The 18,186-nt window shown below is 42.0% G+C and overlaps 1 protein-coding gene and 1 long non-coding RNA gene across 2 annotated transcripts in view; both read left to right on the plus strand.

The window, feature by feature from the left end:
* The window catches only part of LOC306830567 (dynein regulatory complex subunit 4-like), a 29,712-nt gene extending 21,009 nt beyond the window's left edge, over nucleotides 1-8,703 (plus strand). The window contains exons 3-10 of the mRNA XM_079354139.1: nucleotides 5,565-5,693; nucleotides 6,152-6,358; nucleotides 6,442-6,496; nucleotides 6,585-6,787; nucleotides 7,462-7,629; nucleotides 7,766-7,852; nucleotides 7,927-8,136; nucleotides 8,551-8,703. Of these exons, the coding sequence (XP_079210265.1) occupies nucleotides 5,565-5,693; nucleotides 6,152-6,358; nucleotides 6,442-6,496; nucleotides 6,585-6,787; nucleotides 7,462-7,629; nucleotides 7,766-7,852; nucleotides 7,927-8,136; nucleotides 8,551-8,598 (1,107 nt within the window). The 3' untranslated portion in view covers nucleotides 8,599-8,703. The remainder of the gene's footprint in view (nucleotides 1-5,564; nucleotides 5,694-6,151; nucleotides 6,359-6,441; nucleotides 6,497-6,584; nucleotides 6,788-7,461; nucleotides 7,630-7,765; nucleotides 7,853-7,926; nucleotides 8,137-8,550) is intronic.
* LOC306830472 lies at nucleotides 4,547-5,550 on the plus strand. The gene is made up of 3 exons (XR_013779962.1): nucleotides 4,547-4,589; nucleotides 4,693-4,788; nucleotides 5,496-5,550. It is a non-coding gene; the product is annotated as an uncharacterized lncRNA (long non-coding RNA).
* Nucleotides 8,704-18,186: the final 9,483 nt, after the last annotated feature.

Here is an 18,186-nt window from a genome sequence, read left to right on the forward strand (position 1 = left end):
AACATTCAGCATATTGCAGGGCATGTCCAAATCATGTAGATATTGCACGTCCTCCATAGCATTGCAACAGCCCCGAAGAAACAGGCTGTAATCCTGTAATGCTCTCACATCTTCGCTCTTAATGTTGGTCCATGAGAGGGCTTTATCCATATAGGCTGCAGCCACTTTTTGTTCATTTCCAAAGTGCTCCTTCAATAAAGCTTTTGCTCTCCTGTATCCATTGTCAGGATTGATGTGTTGACAGCTCCTTATCAGTTCTCTGGCATGGCCTTTAGTGTGCTGTTCCATGAAATATAGACGATCTGAATTATTCTCCGTATTTCTCTCGACTCCATTTTCAAATGCCTTTATGAAGGTGTGGTACATTAATGGGTCACCATCAAATGCAGGGATCTCTCGCTTTGGCAGAGCAGCGAGGCATTGTTGCTGAATTAAGAGAGTTGTTATTTCATTCTGCTTCTTCATGATTCCCAAAACTTCATTGTTACTTTCCACGTCATCTTCATTTACTTGTGTGTTTGAAATGGGTCCATGCACAAGCTGTATGTTGGCCAGGTCCAGAGAGCGCACTGAACTTTGTCCAGCAGGAGGAGCTGTTGAGTATTTGAGGGAGTATTTTTCGCCATTATTGGTTGCATTTTGTTTAACGTGCATTGCTGGTGTAAATTCTCCTGCATGAACATTTAAAGTTTGCTTTGGCATATTCCTTTCAAAATAAGAATCCATTCCATTTGAGACATGTGATGCTGCTTTTAAACCTTGCGATACCACTTTTGACGTTGCTTTTGTATTTGAAACCTTTGATGACTTTCCACTCATAGAACTTCTTGTTTTGAGAATGGTCAGTGTTGCCATTTTTTCAGCAATTTCCGTTTGTAATTGCAGTTTCTCTTTCCTTTTTCTTAATCTTTCTTCTTCTTCTTCCAGTGAGTGTCTTTCTTCCAATAACTTTTGCCGTGCACCCAAAGCAGCAAGCTCTGCTTCAGCCTTTAAACGTGCAGAAGAAGTGGTAGAATATCTGGACTGTGAGACACGTGTTTCAATATTTGAAGCACTGTCTGAAGGTTTCAGTTCATCAGTGGTTTCCTTTGTGTTCAAACAATGTTCATTTACTCCATTTGTTTCATTTGTTTGCTCCAAGGGTGGGTTTCCGTTTGTTTCAAATAAACCTTGTTCATTTGCATCAGGTTCACATTCATCGAGCCACTTTTGAACATCATTTTTAAATGTTTCACTGTATGTCATTATGCTCGAGAACCATTCCGTTTGTTGCGCAGTTTGATCCTTTGGAAATGAGGGCAACACTTCCTCATGAGCAGTGATGGCCTTTTCACTCAATTCATTCAATGTTCCAAGAGATTCCTTTACTTTAGACACATTTTCCTTTCCATGCATGAGCCTTTTCATTTCCGGTATTAAAGCTTTCATTTTATTCACAAAACCTTTGCGTTCATGTTGCAATTTTTCCACCTTTAGGAGAAACGCTTTTTCCGTGAGTTTAATTTGCCTTTTAGGCTCTGCATCAGGACACGAGGTTGCACTATTTGTTTCACTCATTTTTTCTTTGTTTCTTTCAGTGAACCATTTCGTTTATACATCCAGTGTGCAACGAATACATCATTTTCATTTCAACAAGGCAGCGCAATCAATTCCCATGAAATTCCATCTGAACATCGCATTATTTAATCCACATTGCATTGCATAAGCGTTGACAGCAGCGAACATCCTCCTTTACGCACGGGCATCCAACATAAATGCTTTCATCCACATGATTATTGCAACAAGTATTCCGCATCCACATACAAACTGCCACAGGTAAGCTTACCTGGCCTCCACGCGTTTGATGTGGTGCTTTGCCCGAGCGTAACTCACTGCTGCACTTACTTTTCGTGTTCCCAGTGGGTTGATATTGCGAGCGATGGCTTTCGGCATATGCCCTTTTTTGTTGACTAAATGTAGCGACTCCAAGCCCTATTGTCGCTGGAGAGGAAAACCCTGGGTTCGGTTTATTTGTATGACGCGCTGCTCGGCTATCACAGAAGCACAGACTTCAACCGAATGCGTTTTGTGGCATTTAATTAAAAGAGTGTCGTTGGTTCACATACAGTACATTTCAGATCAGTGTACACGTTTATGGCTGTATTCCAGTGCTGAATGAATGAAGCGAACGAAACGGTCAACAAAAACTACGGCAACCCCCGGCCCCCTCTCTCTCTTACAACTTTTTCCCATTCACAAAAAAGGAGGTGAGCCTTATATAAACTCCGCCCGTGAACACGTGATCTCGAACCCTGCACGTCACCACCCAGTCGTGAGTGACAGGCCCCATTACCTCATTTATGGCTCCTACAATGATGTTGCTTTGAGATTGACATCCATTTTTCAGGTCGTTTTGCTCGAGCATCCAATGGTTCTTTTTTACTTTGTGGTATTGACCAATCCCTTTTCTGTGTTCTCTTACATACGTCATGCTCATATTCTTTGGCCAAAGGGTTGAGCGTGTTGACTGGTTGCACTCTTCTTTTTTCCTTTTCAAAATAAGAATTCATGCCATCTGTTGGTGCATGAGAGAGACCTTGTCCAGCCGAAGCTTCCAAAACTGATAACTTCGCATTAGATGCAGCCAGTTCAGTCTCCATCTCAAGCCTTTCCTTTTTCCTTTTTATTTCTTGTTCCTGTTCCTCCAATGAATGTCGTTCCTTTAAAGCTTCCATTCGGGCAACAAGTGCAGCTCTTTCTGCTGCTGCTTTTATTTGTGTAGAAGAAGTGGTACTTGACTTATTACTGGTGTAACTTTTGTTTGAATATTTACCCACATTAGACGCACTATCATTTGGGCCAATATCATCATTTTCAACACCATTTTCAGACACATATGTTCCACTTGTTTTCACCCCCTCTTCCACATTGTCAATAAATTCATCATTGAACATCATTTTCGCCTTAAACCAAGTTTCATGTCTTTCCTTTTCCTCCAGTGGCAATAAACATAAAATAGAATCATGTACACACCGTATTTCATCACACAATTCAATAAACCCAACAATAGATTTTTGTACCTCGGATGTTTTATAATATTGCATATAACCTTGAATCGTTTTCTTTAAACCGTTTGCTTTATTAAGTTTAGACTTTCTACTAGTTTGCAATCTGTCTAATCTATCAGCAAGAGCTTTAGCAGAAAGTTTGACAACCCGCTTGCTTGTTCGTGTGTCACTGCAGCTGACCGCAGGGCCCGGTTCGCCGGCACCAGGCGGCGCATTGACACCAGTCGGTGTGTCAACATTCTCCGCACATTCATCCATATTTAATAGTCCGACAGTTCGCAAAAAGTCAATTGATACAAAGTTAAATGTTTATCCTCTTCCGCGACCAATGCATTGGAATTACGCAATTATGTGTGCACACATTTATAACTCAGATGGCCATCTATATTGTTGGTAGCGCTACACATACCTATTTCCGAAGATCAAACCAAAACAGCCACGATCAGCTCTTCCGCGTCCTCACTGGCACAGCCACCTTCAGCTCCGCGTTCTCACCGGCAGCCAAGAGCAGCTCCGCGTCCTCACCGGCAGCCACGAGCAGCTCCGCGTCCTCACCGGCAGCCACGAGCAGCTCCGCGTCCTCACCAGCACAGCCACGATCTCTTCTCACCGGCACAGCCACGAGCTCTTCCACGTCTTTACCGGCACAGCCACGAGCTCTTCTCACCGGCACAGCCACGAGCTCTTCCACGTCTTTACCGGCACAGCCTCTCCTCTTCGGCAGGCCTCAACTCAGGCGTGCAGTTTGACAATCAGCTGATGCACCGCTCCAAACATTCAACTTTCACTGAAGCTCCCAACCTTGTCGCGTGCCCCAATAGCACGAAACGAATTGTCTTTGGCTCCAGCAATAATAGATCTTCCCAATATGTTTTAACAGTTTTTGACTTTGATTGTAGAGGCTAAGCCGACGCTTTAAGCCACTGAGGTGTTGCACCTGGGTTACTAATTGACTCGCTTGCTTTGTTACCTTGTTTCATGAATTAAAGTCCACTTGATTCATTGTTGTTGATCATGCCATTGATTTATTTTCATCCATTTAGTTCTCCATTCACTTGTTTCACAGATCAACATCACCACAGGCAACCGTGCTTTCCCTGAGCGTTAGCGGTCCAAAACTGTTTTGCCCTTCCGGGTGGAACACCTGACCAGTAACAAAGCTTCCTACCTTATATAGAAATGTGGGACACCCGTTAATTGACGCACACACATACACACACACACACACACACACACACCCTGCATATTGTGTTAATAATCTGCTCCTACACACGTGAATCTCATTTCAATTTACATTTCAGAATGATTCCTTATTGTTATTTATTTTCTATTTACCATAATCGTATTATATTATTATACAATATAGTTCCCTTTAATTTTGTTTAAAATAAAGAAGAAGCATTTTTCAAGAGACGCCGTTGCCATGACAACGCCCATTCGTTTATTGCAGTTAACAGAGTCGTGAAGCTGCAGCTCGTACTTTCTGCTGATTTAAATACCGTGATTTAAAGTGACAACAAGGATCCACGAAGCCGCAGGATGGTGAGAAAAACTCGAGAAGTTACAGAAATAGCGTTTACAATGTGCTAGCTTAGCATCAGTCAGAGTCAGCTAACGGTTAGCTGCTCTGTGTTTCATTTTGCAGCCACCGAAGAAAGCTGAACGCAAGAAGAAAGCCTCCAAGGGAAAACAGTCCGCGGTGGTGGACGGACTTTCAACCAAAGAGATGTCCAAAGATCAGGTCAGAGCTGCTGCTGCTGCATGCTAAGCTAACGTTAGCATCTTCTTCAGAGTTAGGTTTTAAAGAGTTGCATGAAACGCCAAACTCCTCTCTCTGCAGCTTCTTTCAGTCCTTTCACACTGACTTCATCTCTCTGCAGCTTCTAAAGATGCTTTAAGTCACACTTTGTAAAAGTATCACGCACACTTGAAATCTTCACTTAAAGAAAGCAGACACCTTGAGGAATTTAGGTATCTATCATTTGTTGGTCACAGTCACAAGTTAGAATGAGCAGACTGAACTGAATTCAGCTCCTTGTAAGCTGAGCAAAGAACGCTGATGATGTCCTGACAGAAACAGGAACCATCCTGTGTCTTTGTAGAAAATACAGCAGATTAGATTTGGATATACTTCATTTCACTCCTGAGGGTAATTCTGTTTACACACACACACACACACACACACACACACACACACACACTCTGGTGCCTTGCTCGAGGGCACCTCAGCAGTTAGGGTTAGATGCAGCTGTGATAGTGGAAGGTTCATGTGGGGAGAAGAGAACTTGATTATTTGTCTTTATTGAACCCGTGCAGATGTGAACTTCTGCCGCTCCACGGTTCATTGTGAACAGATCCCAGAACTTCCCTCTGAGCTTCACACTGTCAGTATTTGTAGTCTGCTCTGATTGGCCGCCTCTCTCTCTCTTCCCCCCCCCCCCCCCGCAGCTGGAGGAGCACATCATTCGCCTCCGGGAGGAGCTGGACAGAGAGCGGGAGGAGAGGATCTACTCCCAGCTGGAGAGGGACAAGATGCAGGCATCCTGGGAAATCTCCAAGAGGAGCCTGGAGGAGGTGGAGGCGAGGCTGAGGGTCAGACGGAGGGAGAAGGAGGAGGCGAAGGAGCGCCACCGGGTGGAGATCAATGTGAGCTGCACAGACCGACACACAGTTGAGCTACATGTGATTCCACCATCTTTGAGTGTGTTTGGAGTCTGAACAGGCAACCAGTACATTTCTTTAAACAGGAAGTAACGTCACATCAAAGTCGCTGTTTTCAGTTCATTCCACCAGGAGATCCTTACTTAATTTCAAAATAAAAGCAGGGTTGAATCAGACAGCAAAGTGAAGCAAGAAAGCACAACCTTTCAAAATAAAATCACTAACAATGGAATTATTCAGGATTAATTGTTGAAATTCAGCGGGGGGGGGAAATGAATAACTTGACAGAGTCTGATAGCCTCGGTTATGATGCACGCCACGTGAACAGAGGCGATGGCTGCAGGTTCGAATCCAAACAGCTGTTTACGCAGCATGGTCTCTTGTTACCGCTCCTTTCAAAGAGGTGAGTCCTTAACGTCACACCTGAACGCCGCCCCCTTCAGGTGCACAAGCAGAAGCTGAAGCACGTCCGGGCCGAACAGCACGCCATCGTGTCAGGCCTGAAGGTGGACGCCGTCACGGCCGCCTCGCTGATCCAGAACCAGAACACGCAGACGGAGGTGGGTCTGCGGGGGGAGCTGAGCGGCCTGCGGGCCAGCGACAGGAAGAAGCAGTTAGACGACGAAAACCGCATCAAGGAGCTCAAACTGGTGAGGCGGCGTTTTGTTTGTCACGCTTTGGTTCCTGCGGCGTGTTGTATTTCTGAAGGTGTCGTCTCTCCGTGTCCGGACAGAAGCATCAGGTGGAGCTGATGGAGCTGAACAACGACTACCAGCGGAGGATCACAGGTGAACCAGCACACATCCTGTTTTCTGAGCTGGGAACAAAAACCCCGGCCTGTCTCGTCAAACCGTCCCCGTGTTTTTCTCCAAACAGACATGGCGGTGAACTTTCACGAGAAAAGGCAGCGTGCGCTGGACGAGCACGAGAAAGAGAAGAGCGAGGAGATCCAGGAGGTGGACGAGCGATGGAAAAGTCGCGTCGCCACTCAGGTGGAGGATCAGGACCGAGAGCGTAAACAGGCCGTCCTCATCTTCTCCGAGATTCAGGAGAAACGGCGCCTGCTGCTGCAACACAAGGTGACACAAAGGCATCACGCCGCCCAACACGCCGCCCACGCCACACGCTCTCATCTCCCACAATCCACCACGGACTCTTATCTATTAGAATCCAGCAGCATGGGACCAGGAGCAGCGGGTCAGGGTGCTCCTCCTGTCTCAAGTCTCTGATTTTAGCACAGAAGGCTTTCTACTTACAGACACGCCCCCTTTTCCACTGAAGATCATTCTGATTGGACACTGCAGTAGTGTTGTAGTAAGCCTCCACTTTGTATCGACGAGGAGGCCCCGCCCCCTGATAATCTGAGAAGCTGTGGGACAGAGTGTGTGGTCCTGCAGGAGGAGACACTGTGTGTGTTTGTGTGTGTGTGTGTGTGTGTGTGTGTGTGTGTGTGTGTGTGTGTGTGTGTGGTCCTGCAGGAGGAGACACCGTGTGTGTGTGTGTGTGAGTGTGTGGTCCTGCAGGAGGAGACACTGTGTGTGTGTGTGTGTGTGTGTGGTCCTTTAGGAGGAGACACCGTGTGTGTGTGTGTGTGTGTGTGTGTGTGTGTGTGTGTGTGTGTGTGGTCCTTTAGGAGGAGCAGGAGCAGCTGAAGAAGGAGGTGCACAGAGAGGAGAGTGTGTGTGTGTGTGTGGTCCTGCAGGAGAAGACACTGTGTGTGTGTGTGTGTGTGTGTGTGTGTGTGGTCCTTTAGGAGGAGCAGGAGCAGCTGAAGAAGGAGGTGCACAGAGAGGAGAGGGAGCTGGCAGCAGACAGGCAGGAGAAGGATGGTCTGCAGACGGCTCTGCAGGAGTCCCAGCAGAAGCTCCCACAGCTCCAGAAGCATCTGGAAAAACTGGACAAGGACTGGAGCCAGATCATGGTACGTTCACTGCACCAACCAACAGCCACCTGGGGGAGGGGCTACTGCCCTTTGTGATGTCATGAAGGGGAGGGGCTACTGCCCTTTGTGATGTCATGAAGTGGTTTCAAAGTAAGGCTGCTGATGTGTGTGACAGAAAAGTAGAGGGCGAGTGAAGGTCATGGAAAAGGAGCTGGATGAGCTGGACATGGAGAAGCTGGAGCTAGAGCTGACCGTCCAGAAGGTAACCACACTCACCACTTTTCCCTTCACGCCGCCTGCCAGCTCTCTGTAAAGGAGCCTTTTGTTTTCCGGCAGGTTGAGCAGGAGCGCGACGAGCTGAAGAGGAAGCAGACGGCGGCCTTACTGGACGCACAGCAGCAAGCCGGGCTGAAGACGATGTTGCTGGAGAGGAAGGTGGAGGTGCTGAGGAACACTCTGGAGAAGAAGAAGGCTCAGCTGTGCGCCATACTCTCCGTCCCCAACATCGAGCCAACTGCAGCCAGCCATGCTGCAGACACACTCAAGGTACGAGTTCAAAGCTCCATTTGACTCTGAGCCTGAAGGTTTCAGAGGACGAGCCTCCTGTACGGTCCAAGGCTCTGAGCCTGAAGGTTTCAGAGCCTCCCGTACGGTCCAAGGCTCTGAGCCTGAAGGTTTCAGAGCCTCCCGTACGGTCCAAGGCTCTGAGTCTGAAGGTTTCAGAGGACGAGCCTCCTGTACGGTCCGAGGCTCTGAGTCACTGGATGTGCTAATATTGGAAGATTGTTTGGGTTGGTGAATGAATCGGTTGAGGTGTAAACGAAAGATAAGGTCTGCGTCTCTTCCTGGCTCCGAGTCGCTCCGAGAAGGATCCTGAATCTCTTCTGGGATGTTTGAAGTTCTCTGGATGTTTGTGAACATCCTAACCCTAACCTGTCATGTTTCTGATTCTCCTTTCAGCCACACGGGGGCGCTGTTGATCCAGGCTCAGCTTTAATGGATGACTGATTTCTTCGTTTCATTATTTTATTACTCTACGTTTAACGATGACTCAGCAGTTTTACACAAAGAGGAAGAATGAAAATAAAGTCTGAGATATAAATATGATTTAAATATATTTGTCTATTATTGTAAAATATTTTACTCTAAATAATAAATACATACTAATTTAAGTGCCATAACTATTATTATTATTATTGCCTTTTATTTAGAACAAAAATATAAACACAGAATTTAATAAAATAAAACTAAATAAGTTTAACAGGTGTGTTAAAATACTTTATTGACATACTTCACCAAAATATCCATCCTTTTATTTACATTTTTTGATACGTGTTACATGTTTATTATATTTTCCTTTTTTATATTTTATTTTAGAGCTTGTTTTATTTTTGTAGTCTGTTGCGCTGATGTCACTTCCTGTTTTTCCGTGCCACTCAGACACTCAGAAAGTCCATACAAACATAAAATACATTTCATATTTTTTATTTTGATTACATTTTTTTTATCGGTATTATTAAATTATATCAAAGTATTGATTTTTAAATTGATTTCATAAATGTCATTTTATTTGAATAAATCCATTAATTAAATAAAATTCTATTTCATTGAACTTGTAGTGAAAATGTAAATTTCATTCAGGAGTCAAACGTTAGGAGTGATCACAGAAACTGTTGGAACATATTTGCTCTGAGTGTGTTCAATGACATTTAAAGTAAAGTACTTTGTAGCACGGTGTTTTCTCTTCATATTTATAGGACATTAAAGGTCCCATATTTGACCTTTTTAGAGTTACTATATCTATCAAAAATGTCAAATACTCTACAAAGTGTTGGGCGTCCTCCACGGGCATGAAGGTCCTATTGCAGGTAAGAGAAGTTCATCACCTGCTGTAGTTAACTAGTCTACTATTTCCTAGAACTCAGAGGGCGACCTCCTTTCCCACCTCTAGTCTAATATTTCTTATAAGATCGCAGCTCAAAATAAAATCATCTAACACCCAGCCAAGGAGGAAGGGTCCATCTGAGCGCTGCCAGGATGATCTAAATACCCGTCCCCTAGGATAATTAGGTACCAAGCCCTTAACAGCTCCCCCTCTACTGTCGCTGCTTCGTGCTATGAGCTGTGAACATCTGTTTCTTTGTTCAGTGTGCCGTAGTGCGATGGGTCAGTGCTGACCTCCGAGGCTCACGGGCCGTCGGGAAGAAACCCAATCAAAACAGGAGGATTTCACAAGAACATGTTAAACATACAGCACAGATGAAATCCCCTCAACCCACAGTGCAAACCTGCAGTGCATTAAAAAAAGCACGAAACAATAACAATAAACATGACAATTAAATAAAAAATAAAAAAAGGCATTTTATGGCATTTATTGGAAATTGTCATTAAAAAAAAATCTGACAAAATCTTTTGAAACTCCAATACAAAACAGATTTTTGCTGCCGCCGAGGAGACGGGAAAAACCATAGATCCTATACATATATTATGTGTATGGTTTTTCCCATAGTTTTTTCCCGTTTCCTCTTTTTTTTTTTTTTTTTTTTCCTTCAACTTTATTGAAAATTTCAACATACACAAAAAGACACAACAAACTCTTAAAAGGATGAGCAACAATAGCTAAATATACAGAACAAGTACATTCAAAAACGTCAGTCAAGACTAGGGGGGATTAAGTGCAAATTAATTAAAGGAGCAGACAACAAAACTGGAGCAATGTAAAAAGGAAAACAAATTACAAACAGCAACAACGAGGAGGGCCAGGAATCAAAACAAACAGAATTTAGACAAATCAGCTCCAATCTTCCTAGCAATCCTGCTAGATTTAACTTTTTTCAGGGACAAGTAAAAATATTTGAAATCATTCATAAACCAGTCAAAGGAGGGTTTGCTATTTCTCCACTTACTACAGTGAATATGATATTTACACATGAGTAAAATAACGTTTACCATGTCAGTAACAGAAGGCTTTAGATTATCCATGAAATAAACAATACTGAAAAAATCAAAAGAAGGAATATCGTCAATTTTTAGCGATAACCAGCTTCTAATGTTGACCCAAAATATTTGAGACACAGGACAGAGTACAAACAAGTGTTCTAAGGTCTCTTCAGATTCACCACAGAAAGCACAGGAAGGGTTCACCTCCAAATTAAACCTTTTTTGAAGAAAAGTAGCAGTTGGATAGATCTGGTGAATTAATTTAAAATGGGTTTCTTTCACTTTAGGGAGAACAGGCATCTTAATATATTTGGAATGTGCTTTAGACAGAACAGAAAGTTCAATTTTCTCTGGAAACCTAGTAAGCGGCCCTCTGTGGCAATCATGGAAAAAACGAGATTTTAGGATATTCCGAATAACTTTGTTATTACATTTTCTATCACACAAGTCACACCCATCAATCATCAATTTTGGTAACACAGCCTTAACATTAGCGTACATTAAGGTGTTCTTGATTATCTGGATTAATGGTAAGGGAATCGCTTTAGAAATTTTACTAAATATACGAAGACCGCAAGTAAAGTTAAACTTGTTAACAAAGGATGTATAGTCTATTAAGTCACCATTTGAATTCAATAAATCAGTAACAAACATAATATTTCTCTCAACCCAATCATTCTTGAATACGGATTTTCTATTGATCGTGATTACCCTATTGTTCCACAGAGTTGAACAGTGAGGAGAAAAGTTATGAGTAAATATCTTTTTCCAAAAATGGAGAACCTGACGGTGGAAATTAGACAGTTTTAGTGGAATTTTGAACACTTCAAAATCACATTTTAAAAGAAAGTCTAAAGCGCCTATTTTACTAAACAAAGATCTAGGAATATGAAACCACATAGAGTTTGGTTGGGACAAAAAGGACTTAATCCAATTGATTTTAAACGTGCCAACTAGTGATTGAAAATCAAGAGCATTGACACCACCCTTATCATAGTCTTTAACAAGCTGGGACCTTTTAATGTAGTGAGTCTTGTTTCTCCATATGAACTGAAAAATCACTGAATTAGCTTTATTAATATTGTTGGAGGAAATATACAGGGAGTGGCATGGATAAATAAGTTTCGAGATACCTTCTGCTTTAGATAAAATAACCCTGCCAAAAATAGTAAGGTCTCTGGACAGCCAATGACTAAGAGACTTTCTTGTATCTGATATCCGGTTGGACACATTCATGTCTTCTCTTCTAAGAAGGTTCTTTGTTAATGTTATTCCCAGGTATTTTACTTCTGATACCACTTTAATGGAAGCAATTGTCGTTTCAGAACTTGTATGTATGGGAAGTAGTTCACATTTATTTATGTTAAGGGATAAGCCTGAAGCATTTGACAAATCTGAGATTGTATTGAGTGTTTTATCAACCATTGATTTATCTTTTAGAAAAATAGATGTGTCGTCTGCAAATTGACTTATTTTAAATTCTTTGTCGAAGATTGAAATACCTTGTATTTCGGGAGAAAATTGAATAAGAATAGTTAAAAGCTGAGTTGCTAAAATGAAAAGCTTAGGAGAGATAGGGCAGCCCTGTCTTATGCCTCGAAGAACCTTAAATCTCGGGGTCATCCCAGGGTTCAGGGAAACACAGCTGTATATGTCAGTATAGAGCATCTTAATGATGCTACAGAACTTGTCTTCAAAACCTAAAAAGTTTAACGCTTTCAACAGAAAGGGCTGTTCAATGCTATCAAAGGCCTTGTAGAAATCTAGAAATAACACATAACTTTCTGTACTAATAAAATGGTTGTAGTCTAACATATCAAGTATCAGTCTGGTGTGGTTATGAATATTTCTACCCTTTACAAAAGCGGACTGACATTCATCGACTAACTCAGTTAAAACCCCATCTAAACGGTTAGAGTATACATGTGCTAATAATTTATAATCATTGCATAACAAGGTTATTGGCCTCCAGTTGTCCAGTAGAAGTGTATTCTTATTTGGTTTTGGGATGAGGGTGATCAGCCCCTGCTTCATAGTTGGTGACAGATGCCCAGATGATATACAGTCTATAAAAGCATTGTACAACATCTCTCTGATATCTTTCCAAAACAATATATAAAATTCAACGGTTAAACCATCAACACCTGGTGACTTCCCTTTAGACATCCGCAAAATTGCATCATCTAATTCTTCTATTTTGAGATCATCCTCCAACGCAAACTTAAAATCGGCATCCATCACTTTCTTATGTTCATTTATTCTTTGAAAAAGTGGAGCACAGCTTTCTTCTGAAAAATTGGATTTGTATAAATTACTGTAAAAATCTCCTATTTCTTTCTCAACTCTGTCTTTAGTGTCTATAATGACATCATTGATGTTTAACTTCCGAATTTTCCTTTTTGCTTGTCTGTGCTTTTCCAGATTAAAAAAATATGAAGAATTTTTTTCACCTTCCTCGAACCAACGAGCTCTAGAACGTACAAAAGCCCCTTTTGCTTTTTCCAAGTATAAATTATCCAAGTCAGATTGGAGGCTATTTAACTTGACATGTTCTTCCATTGATTGATCTTTTTTCTGACATAAATTGTTTATTTCACTTATCAACACCTGTTGTTTTTCTTTCTTAAGTTTTGAGATATATTTACTTGTTTTGATTGCAGACTCTTTAGTTTTAAATTTAAACCACTCCCATTTACTAACAGATGACATTTCCATTTCAGAAATGTCTTGAGCTAACTTTATGACCTCATTGCAAAAAACTTGATTATCAAGAAGACTGTTATTAAATTTCCATATAGGGTGAAGGTCAGACTCGGTACTACACAATTTTTCCCCGTCTCCTCGGCAGCAGCGAAAATCAGGATTGCGTGCTGTAATGACGTCAGTTAAAAAAACCTCGCGGGGAGGCACTCGTGAGTGTGACTGAATAAAGCCGGCTTCTTAAAGAACATGTTGTTGTTTCTACTTGTATTTGTGAATCTTTATTCACTTGAACAAAGTCAGATCCACCTGATGACGTCACACATCGACCTCTGTTACCGTTCCTTTGAGCTGTTTGACCTCACTTTGGGATCCCTAACCACTTCCTGTTTCTGTGCCTAACTTTGTACATCAACTAGAAGGGCCTTACTGTATTTCAAAATAAAAGCACACAGCACGTTTTTCTGACAGTAAGTAAGCGAGTAAGTAAGTTTTCCTGAATATTTTCATTTTACTCTGTTTAAATCAGAACATACATTCAGTCAGAACTGGACGAGTTGTGGTCGTGAGAATTTCAGCAGAAAATGCAATAAAATACTAAAATTCATTCTTATGTTGAAATGTGTGCAAGGTAGAGAAGATTGTTGTCTTCATTATAAAATGTAGTTATATAACTAAATGTCACAATGCACATTTAGAATCTGTAATGGCAATTTTCCAATTTGTCCGTCCTTTTATTAGATTGCCATTAACAGGCAGGCAGGGATGAAGTTCTGACGCAGATGCAAATCATGACAGTCCAGTTGTAATTATTGTTGACTTGACGGTTTATTGTAGGGAATTGATGATGATAAAATGAGAACAAAACATACCATTTTCCATTGGTTTTTCTTAGTGCTGGTGGTAACATGAGTGCTGGTCTGTGGTGATTGCTGGTCTGACGTGAGTGCTGGTCTGACGTGATTGCTGGTCTGTGGTGATTGCTGGTCTGTGGTGAGTGCTGGTCTGTGGTGATTGCTGGTCTGGTGAGAACTGTTTGTGCTCCCCCTACCTGTTCCCTCCCCTTCCTGTCACCTATGCTCCTATATAAACACCCCCGTGCCTTCAGTGTCCCTAGTGGAAAATAATATACAAGAAATATTTAAACTAAATAACATGCCAATAACAATAAACACAAAATGGCTCCTACACACCGGCCCCTAATTGTTTTAAATAAATAAACAATTACAATAACAAAAAGTTAAAGGAGCTATAAACAGTACATTTTTCCTTTCTTTTTTTTTTTAACATCTTTTCAAACAAGCATGTACTATGTGTTGGCATGTAATCTTCTGCAGTGATTCTTCACCGTACATTTCTTCCTTTTAGTGTTTTCATCTTTTAGGGCCAGAGGTTCTAGAACATAGCACCTGTTGGGATCTGGTCTTTACCACCAGTCCTTGTTGTTACAGCTTCTTGGAGCAGACAAATCTTTGTTATTGGTCTTTCCAATATGCTGCTCTTTGTCTGTAATTTAACTGTGCGCACCAAACCATGTGCATCTGATTTAGTCTCCAGGATTCTGCCCAGTAACCAGGAACCTCGTGGTGCAGTGGAATCAACCACCACAACTATGTCACCTGGAGAGAAGCTTCTTCTTTCTTTAGACCATCGTTGTCTTTCTTGAATTAATGGCAAGTATTCCTGTATCCACCGTTTCCAGAAGAGATCTGCCATATACTGCACCTGCCTCCATCTGCGCTTAATGTATAGATCCTGCTTTACGAAGAGTCCAGGTGGTAGTACTGGCTTGGTTTTCAACAGAAGAAGATGATTTGGGGTGAGTGCTTCCAGGTCCATTGGATCGTCAGAAATTTTGGTTATGGGTCTATCATTTAATATCGCTTCAACTTCACAAATGAAAGTCTGCAGTCCTTCATCGTCAAGAATTTGTTGATTAAGAACAGAGCGCATCACATGTCGAACCATGCGGATCAGTCTTTCCCAAACACCGCCGTGATGGGATCCTGCTGGGGGATTAAAGCACCACCTTATCCCACGCTGAAGCATAGCACTATGGATCTTGTCCTGGTTCAAGCCATTCAATGCTTCCCTCAATTCTCTTTCTGCTCCCACAAAATTTGTGCCATTGTCTGATCTTAATGTTGAAATTTGACCTCGTCGACAGATGAATCTTCTTAATGCATGGATACAAGAATCTGTGTCAAGTGTATGTGCAACTTCAAGGTGTACTGCCCTGCTTGCCATGCAGGTGAAGATCACACCATACCGTTTCACAAGACTTCGTCCTCTTTTGATTTCTATTGGGCCAAAGTAGTCCACTCCTACATCTGTGAATGGAGGCTTATCTGGCAGAATCCTCTCGAGGGGCAAATCTGCCATTTTTTGTTGTCCAATTCTTCCTCGCTGTCTTTTACACACAACACAATCTGTTATGATTTTTCTTGCAGCAGAGTTTGCTTTGATAATCCAGTATTTTTTGTGGAGGCGAGCCAACATATGATTTCTTCCTGCATGGCCTAGTTGTTCATGGATATGTCTCAACAACAGAGTGGATATGTGAAGGTCTTTTGTGAGGATAATTGGATGTTTTGACTCCTCAGGCATCGCTAGTTTGTTCAGTCGACCACCTACCCTTAAAAGTCCATTATCCAGCACAGGATCCAGTTTGTACAAATTACTGCCTCTTTTGACACCATTTTTACCAGATTTTAGGACAGAAAGTTCTTCCTTGAATTTTGTTTTTTGACTGAAAGAAATTACTGCATTTTCAGCTTGTGCCAGATCTTCAGGACATAGACACTGTCCATGGAGCGTTGTTTTAAAGACTTTCATTTCCTTCTCCACTTTCTCCTTTATTTTGCAGGGGTTACTTTCAAAGCCACTCACCATGGTCTGAACCTCCTTTCTTTTTTGAGTCAGCTGTAAGAGGGTTGTCTTTACTTTAAGAAACCAAGCTACAGCAGTTGTGAGATTTCTCCATGATGAGAAATAGTTGATCAGAGTGTTTGTGGGATTCAATGGATTGGTGACAATGGTATTTACTGTAATGTCCTGTTTGATTTCTGGATCATGAATAGAGATTGCAGTTTCCAGGTAAGGGTTTGGCCATTGTTGTTGTTGTTTCCAGAGAAACTCTGGTCCTTTGATCCATCGCCTGCAGTTTAAGAAGCGCTCTGCTGTTAGTCCTCTGGAGGCTTCATCTGCAGGGTTTTCCTTTGTGTTAACATACCTCCATTGTGTAACTTCAGTAGCATCCCTGACAACGGAAATCCTGTTTGCTACAAATGTTTGGAAGCGTTTTGTCTCGTTGTTTATGTACTTTAACACTGTTGTGCTATCTGTCCAGAAGATGGATTCGTCCAATTTAAGATGTAATTCTCTTTGCAACATCATGTCAACTCGAACAGCGAGGACTGCAGCTGTGAGCTCCATTCTGGGAATTGTTATCTGTCTTAAAGGTGCAACTCGGGATTTTCCTGATATGAATGCAACATGTACTTCATCTTTATTGTTTTCCAGTCTTAGATATGACACTGTGCCGTACCCACATTCACTGGCGTCTGAAAAATGGTGCAGCTGTGCGTATTTGATTTGACCAAAGTTTGTCGGTTTCATACATCGATCCACTTTGAACTCTGCCATCTTTTTAAGATCTGCAAGCCACCCTGTCCACTGTTGACAGAAGGTTTGGGGTATGGTTTCATCCCATCCAAGGGCTTTCTTACAGAGTTCTTGCATAAACAGTTTGGCTGGCAAAGTAAATGGTGATAGAAAACCTAAAGGGTCATATATAGAGCCTACCACAGATAAGATGCCACGTCTTGTGTATGGTCGTTCCTGTGCAGTAATTTGGAATTTAAACACATCTGTTTCAACACACCATTGCAATCCCAATGCCCTTTCCAGTGGCAGATGATCCTTGTCCAAGTCCAACTCCTTGGTTTCTTTTGTTCTGTGTTCTTGTGGGATGGATGCTAATACAGCACGATTGTTGCTGATCCACTTTGACAGTATGAATCCTCCTTTTCTGCAAAGGGCTGTCAAGTCTCCTACCATTTTAATTGCTTCCTGTTCTGAGGATGTGGATTTCAAACAATCATCAACATAGAAGTGGTTGAGTACAGTGTTTATTACCTCTGCTGGAAAGTGAGTTTTATTGTCTTCAGCAGTCTTTCTCAATGCAAAGTTTGCACAACTTGGTGATGACACGGCTCCAAAGAGATGTACATTCATCCGGTATTCAACAAGATCTTGCTGCACATCACCGTCAGGCCACCAGAGGAATCTTAGATAGTCTGTATGTTTCTCTGGTACTTTAACTTGGTGAAACATTGCTTTGATGTCAGCCAGCAAAGCAATCGGTTCTTGTCTGAATCTGATGAGAATTCCAATGAGTGAGTTGGTGAGATCTGGACCTTTCAGCAGTTGGCAGTTCAGTGATGTTCCTTTGAAGACTGCACCACAGTCAAAGACCACCCTCAAGGTTCCTTTCTTTGAGTGATACACCCCATGATGTGGTATGTACCAGAGCTCCCCATCACCTCCCTTCAGCTGATCTAGTGGTACCTTTTCAGCGTAACCATTGTTTATCATTTCTGTGAGGAAAGATGTGTACTCGTCATGAAAGTTCTTGTTTTTGGCAAATTTGCGTTTCAGACTCTGGATGCGTTGTTCTGCAATGCAACGGTTATTTGGCATGCTGGGATTTTCTTGTTTGAAAGGTAAGTCTATACAGTAGTGTCCGTCCGTCATTTTTGCAGAGTGATTCACAGTATCCAAGAATTTTACTTCCTCTCTAGAAATTTCCTCTGTTTCCTTGTTGGTTTCACTGAAGTCATGGTTGTACTGTTTAATTAACAACTCCTCTAGCTTTACAATGGATATTCGATTGACAGCAGCAGCATGGCCATTTGTGTCTCTAATGATGTCTCCTCTCAGTGGACCATAAATGAC

The sequence above is a fragment of the Symphodus melops genome (genome assembly GCF_947650265.1).
Source record: "Symphodus melops genome assembly, chromosome: 10".
Lineage (NCBI taxonomy): Eukaryota > Metazoa > Chordata > Actinopteri > Labriformes > Labridae > Symphodus > Symphodus melops.